Source organism: Sinocyclocheilus rhinocerous, unplaced genomic scaffold, assembly GCF_001515625.1.
Source record: "Sinocyclocheilus rhinocerous isolate Xijiao unplaced genomic scaffold, SAMN03320098_v1.1 scaffold494, whole genome shotgun sequence".
In the NCBI taxonomy this organism is placed as follows: Eukaryota; Metazoa; Chordata; class Actinopteri; order Cypriniformes; family Cyprinidae; genus Sinocyclocheilus; species Sinocyclocheilus rhinocerous.
This window is the reverse complement of record NW_015628684.1, coordinates 256,409-262,862: the sequence shown is the minus strand read 5'-3', so window position 1 is coordinate 262,862 and position 6,454 is coordinate 256,409. Positions and strand designations below refer to the sequence as shown.

Below are 6,454 nucleotides of genomic sequence, written 5' to 3'. Positions count from 1 at the left end.
GAACTATATCTTTATCGTTATCTTTATAGTTATCGTGCTTGGTGTGAACGGGCCTTAAATCAGTGGAAAATAAATAGAAATCATGATTCTGTCTGAGCTATGCGTTTTAAAACAAACACGCACTAGTGTAAATGTAGCTAACAGATGTGTAAACTGAAGACTATTTGAGCTTTATTAAAACTATTTTGCTCTGATTTATTGTGTTGGTTACATTTTGTTCCTTTGTGCAGTGGCTCAGGAGATGAGTCTTTGAGTCTGTATAAACACAAACAAGCTGAAAAATAAAACCTTTTTTTTAGATAATGTAATCTTGTTAAAATAGATTTCATAAAATTGGTATCGAAAAAAGTATCGTTCAGGAACCGGTATCGGTATCGATATTGAACATTTTTGAACGATTCCCAGCCCTACTTATGCGTGTCTCTTAGAGTCTCTCTCATGAATAAATGCATGAGATAAATCACTCTGTCATGGGTTGATGTGTGTTATTGACCTCTCTGTCTATCAGGGTAATATGGATCAGGAGCGGCTGAAGAAGCAGCAGGAATTAGCTGCCGCCAAGGCTCTTTACCAGCAACTCCAGCAACAGCAGCTGTTCCAACTCATCAACAGGTTAGTTTATGTTTGTGTGTCTTTTTGCAGTGTCACTGAGTATGCTTCATCTATTTAAGACTGTATTACAACCCTCTATGTGTGTTTTTTTTCTTGTAGGTGTGAAGAGCAGGGTATGATGCCTTCGTTAAACAGGTCGATGTCAGTGCCAGATACAGGGTCCATGTGGGACATGCATACCTCAGCCTCACAGCCAGCAGGTGCACACACAAAACACTTAAAAAGTCATCCTTTCTTTACTCGCTCACTTGCATCTGAAAACAAACTTTCTTTCACGCTCTCTCTTTTCCTTGAGCAGGCGGTGAGGCCAGTCTATGGGACTTAATGAATTCTTCAACTCAGGGTCCAATTCTAGAACAGCTTCAGAAGGTGAGAGGTGCCGCGGATGCCCTCTGCTGGTGATCTGAGGAAATGCACTGGACTCAAACTCCGGTTCTCATTGCACTGCACTGTATTGTGTTCCAGCTACATGAGAGAAGAGAAGCTGAACTCAGGGCCAAGCGTGAGGAAGAAATCTTTTTTTTTTTTTTTTTGCATTTGACACTCTCTCTAGAATAGAAATGAATTATGTAAAATTATATTAATATATCAATATTTCTGTTTTTTAATCAAATTAATGCAGTTGCATTAGAGATGTCTTTCGAAAACATAAAAATCTTACCAACTCCAAACTTTTGAATGGTAGTGTAAAATTAATTTTGTTTTAGTAGTTATTTAGTTGTATACTTTTCTCTCTCACACTCCATCTTTTTCTTCATATCTTGGTTTTTCTTTTTCCCAGCAGCAGGATTTGCTAATGAAGTTGCTCCAGCAGGCTCCACGCCAGGGTTCCTCAGGCTCCGGGTCGAGCTGGAGCGGAGGACCCATCCCTGGGCTGGGAAAGCAGACCAAGCCCCTCAACCTCCTGGATGTCCAGCAGGAGGCTGAAAGAATGCACAAACAACAGCACAGAGTCCAACAGCAGCAGAGGGTAAGACACACACACACACAAAAAATCACTGGTGTGCAGTCCTGAAAATCAAAATAAATACATTATGGGTGTCTCGCTCTACAGTGGGGTGATGCCTCTTCGTTGTGGGGAGCGGCTGGATCTTTGGATGGAAAGGTGGGTGGTGGCAGCCCCTCTGGAGGAGGGATGGGAGTCTGGGATGAGGCTCTCAAGAACCAGAGCACACTTCGCAACAACATGGGGCTGAAGAACAGCCGCAGCAGTCCCTCACTGAGGTAAACACAAACCACTAACAGCTTTTCAGTGGCATAGACCAATATCTAGTAATCACGAGATTCTGACGATGTGCGAAATCCAGATGGAGGGCAGGAAGTGAATAGCCGAATGGATGAGATGGAGGAAAGTCTGTACTGAACTGGTTTAGACACTATTAAATGAGAAAATTATAAACAGAAAATCACAACATATGTTGGATGTGATCCTTTATGCTATAAAGAGGAGGGATTTTTCAGCTAAATACTTGCCTGCCTTCGAGGTGGTGGATATAGGCCTAGCGACTAACCCTGGTTGCAAACAAGCTATTTCGAAAGTGAATCCCACATTTATGAGGGATGCGGGATATACTGTATGTCACTCCTGAAACTTTGCTGCATTTACAGGGTATGTGGACGTTGGTCCTGTTAGCAGCACGTAAAACAAAACTTCAAATTCGGAATTGATTATAGCCTAGAAAGCGAGCAAATAGCGGTTCAATATAATCACTAAAAAGCTGTCACTCACTTTAATTTATCGCAATCTCACAATGTTCCGTTGTATTCAATGAAGCTCTCTAAACTGCAAATATTATATCTTATTTACATCCACGTGTCTATGTGTGGCATTTAGCATTTAGTGAATTCTGACTGTCTCGCGCTGAATGCCTAAGAGTTGGCAGCCCTGTATCTGTTTATGTTTCTTTATTAATATCTTAATATATCATTATTATATATTATATTATCCATTTGCACACACAAGCATTATCCGACTCGGCTCCTCCCGACCGTGGATGCAGGTTTACAAGCCACTTTTAAAAAAAATCTCTTTACCATAATCATTAATGACCAGAAAGGTCATGGCAAAAATTTTCTTGTTTATATTTTAAAAAGTATATCAAACTGGTAATCAAACTCATGACCTTGGCATTGCTAGCAGCACTATGCTCAAACAATCCGAAGTGTTAGTTCTAGCTTAACCGTTTGTGTGTGTTTCTACAGTGAGCAGTACATGATGAGAGGCCGTAAACACACTGAGGAGGAGGAGGAGCGGCTGTTGAAGCTCCTGCAGGGGATGAAGTCTCAGGATGGCTTCACCACCTGGTGTGAACAGATGCTGCATGCGCTCAACACCTCCGCCAATAACTCCTCCTCTTCCCAGGATGGTAAGACATCTCTCGTTTAGGATTTGCATGCACCAGCTTTTGTCTCATTTGGGTCGCTTTGTATTAAAAAATAATCTGAAATACAAATTCTCTTTTGACAACATCTGCCGAAGCTGACGATTATGGTGGAAAGTAATTTAGACTCGTCCCTCAGGTTGTAAAAACAAACAGAAGACATGTGTACAGTAAACACACACTTGTTAGCCCAGCAGGCCCGAGAGTTTCTAAAGCAAAAATGTGAGCGTGTGTGTTCACAGTGCCTACCATTGTGGCGTACCTGAAGGAGGTGGAGTCCCCGTATGAGGTGTTGAACTTTATCTGCTCCTACCTGGGCGACACTGTCGAAGCCAAAGAGTTTGCCAGACAGTTCCTGGAGCGCCGTGCCAAACAGAAAGCTAACCACCAGAGACAGCAGCAGCAGGTGTGTGTGACAGGAAGATATAGAGTCATTGTGTGGGGCTGTTTGCCTACTCCTAATAAAAAATCTGGGGCCTCTCTTATAGCTCTCCAAAGAGATGGCTGGACTTAGCATGAACAACTTCCCTCTGCAGGTATGAGTGAAATTCTAATTTGACACAGAGGGCAGAACCCAGTCTTAGTTGTCATTTATCAGATTTTGCCTCTCATTCTCACATTCTTTTTGTCTGTTAGGATACTGTACGAGGAATGAACCCCAGTGCCCTGCAGACAATGTTCCAGGCAGTGCATTCTGGGAAGGGGGGTGTGGTCTATGATCAGGCAGCAAAGCTGAAGAAGAAACAGCCCATGATGCTGCACTCTGACCCAAGCATCTTAGGTAACCTATTTTCCTCTTGTACTTACAGCATGAGCAGAGTAGTCTGATTCCTGAACAAATGACTCCTGTCAGCTGGTTATTCATGAACCACAATGGTTGTTTTTAGTAAACTTTAAAATTTTTTTGTGAACTTTTGAAAAACAATGACTTTTAGTGAATTAAACACATACAGCTTAGAACTTGCTGTGTAATGTTGTGCATAAGTCGTGCTGGGGGGGGAATGTTGTGGAGAAGTCGTGGCCTAATGGTTAAGAAGAAACAGCCCATGATGCTGCACTCTGACCCAAGCATCTTAGGTAACCTATTTTCCTCTTGTACTTACAGCATGAGCAGAGTAGTCTGATTCCTGAACAAATGACTCCTGTCAGCTGGTTATTCATGAACCACAATGGTTGTTTTTAGTAAACTTTAAAAATTTTTTGTGAACTTTTGAAAAACAATGACTTTTAGTGAATTAAACACATACAGCTTAGAACTTGCTGTGTAATGTTGTGCATAAGTCGTGCTGGTGGGGGGAATGTTGTGGAGAAGTCGTGGCCTAATGGTTAGAGAGTCGGACTCGTAACCCAAAGGTTGCGGGTTCGAGTCTCGTATCGGCAGGGATTGTAGGTGGGGGGAGTGAATGTACAGCACTCTCTCCCACCTTCAATACCACGACTGAGGTGCCCTTGAGCAAGGCACCGAACCCCCAACTGCTCCCCGGGCGCCGCAGCATAAATGGCTGCCCACTGCTCCGGGTGTGTGTTCACGGTGTGTGTGTGTGTTCACTGCTGTGTGTGTGCACTTTGGATGGGTTAAATGCAGAGCACTAATTCCAAGTATGGGTCACCATTTTTCCAAATATTTCTCACGCTATAAAAGAACATATAAGAGGAATCAGAAATTTTTTTTATGGTTTGTGCAAGGGTTTGATTTTTTGTGAAATGAAATTTTGCTCTGGAATGAAATGCTCCATTTAACTGTGAGAAGTTTAATGAAAACCTACACTACTATTCAATAGCTTGGGGTTGGGAAGGTTTTTTTTTTTTTAATTAAAAATACTTTTATTTGGCAGATGCATTTAATTCAAAAGTGACAGTGAACACTTCAAATCTGATAGAAAAGATTTCAATTTCAATTACATTAAAAAAAAAAAAAATTATAAAAAAAAAAGACATTTACCCTTCTATTCATCAAAGAATGCTGAATTGCTGACTCAAAATATTTAGCAGCACAACTGTTTTCAACATGGTTAATAAGAAATGTTTCTGGAGCACCAAATCAGCATATTAGAGTAATTTCTGACACTGAAGCCTGGACTAATGGCTGCTGAAAATTCAGCGTTGCCATCACAGGAATGAATTCTATTTCAAAATATATTTAAATAGAAAAATTATTTTAAATTGTAATAATATTTCACAATGTTACCCTTTGTTTTTTCTGTGTTTTTGACCAAATAATTTCAGCCTTGGTGATCATAAGAGACTTCTTTATAAAAAAAAATATATATATATATATATATCTTAACACCAAACTTTTGAATGGTAGTGCACTTTTAATTCATTATAAGCTGTTTGATTTGTTGATAATTTGCCATGCATCCCCTAGAGAACCTCTACAAAAACTTTCTACTGTATTTGAAATTGAATTTGTTTTCCTCTCCCTTTCTCTTTAGGTTACTCATTCCATGGTGGCCCTGATCGGTATGGTCTAAACGAGATGGAGATGGTGGAGGATTACTGAATCCACAGCAATAGCTACACGAGGCCTTTAAACCCGCGGGTCCACCTAATCAGACTCCGCAAGTCGAATGTGCACTGCTTTGAGGGAGAGGGGTTTGGGGATAAGCCAGGAGTAAGGTATCGGTTTAGGGGTGGGTGGGTTTTGCTCTGGGAATAGAAGAATGTAATTCAACAGGGAAGGGAACAGGTGTGAATTTATTTTTGTGTGTGTGTGTTTTCGGGGGATGGGGGGTGATAAAGTTCTGGCACTTACAGCATTAAGCACCTTACACTCAGACTAATGCACTTTATTAAGATTTTTTTTCGAGAAGATTTACTTGTATATTTATGTGGTATGCTTCAGAAATGTTACCACATATATATATATACTGTGTGTGTGTGTTGAAACAGAACTGGAGTTTGTGCTGGGAGGAAATGGTGGCGATTGGGGGACCATTGCGCGTTTCAGTTCAGACATTATCAGAAAAACAAATCCTCTCTTTAAAGACAAACACTGTTGTTTTTTTATATACATATATATAAAGTTTCTATTAAAAAATTTAAAGCTATTATAAAAAAAACTTTGATTATAAAACTTGAAGATTTGCACTCACATAAAATGCAAGTTAAAAAGATAAAAAAAAAAATGCGTTAGATATTAGAGATGAATATTTTTGTGATTGTGTGCCTGTGTGTGTAGAATGAATGAATGAAAGAAAGACAGAGAGAAGGGGGGGCATCGGCACAACACATCCTCTTTCACCAGCCCTTCAATTCCCCAACAAAGAAAGACCTCTAGCTTCAAACACAAAAGCTTTAGCCCATTTTACGCCAACCAGCACTCTTAGTTTTCATGGTAGGGAGTGCAAGAGACGTCTTTTCCTGCCTCCGCTGCCTCATCTTTGCCTCTGTGAGGTTTAAGAACATGTCATTAGCAGCATTGTTTTGTTTGTGTGTTGTTGAAGAGCTCAATCTTGTAT

General features: G+C 40.5%; 1 protein-coding gene across 1 annotated transcript in view; it reads left to right on the top strand.

Annotated features, from left to right (window-relative positions):
- LOC107738064 (PERQ amino acid-rich with GYF domain-containing protein 1-like) overlaps nt 1-6,155 on the top strand; it is a 30,801-nt gene extending 24,646 nt beyond the window's left edge. Inside the window, exons 16-26 of the mRNA XM_016549743.1 lie at nt 509-612; nt 712-812; nt 911-981; nt 1,078-1,131; nt 1,394-1,582; nt 1,667-1,836; nt 2,815-2,978; nt 3,236-3,399; nt 3,482-3,529; nt 3,630-3,774; nt 5,429-6,155. Coding sequence (XP_016405229.1) covers nt 509-612; nt 712-812; nt 911-981; nt 1,078-1,131; nt 1,394-1,582; nt 1,667-1,836; nt 2,815-2,978; nt 3,236-3,399; nt 3,482-3,529; nt 3,630-3,774; nt 5,429-5,496 — 1,278 coding nt within the window. The 3' untranslated portion in view covers nt 5,497-6,155. The remainder of the gene's footprint in view (nt 1-508; nt 613-711; nt 813-910; nt 982-1,077; nt 1,132-1,393; nt 1,583-1,666; nt 1,837-2,814; nt 2,979-3,235; nt 3,400-3,481; nt 3,530-3,629; nt 3,775-5,428) is intronic.
- Nucleotides 6,156-6,454: the final 299 nt, after the last annotated feature.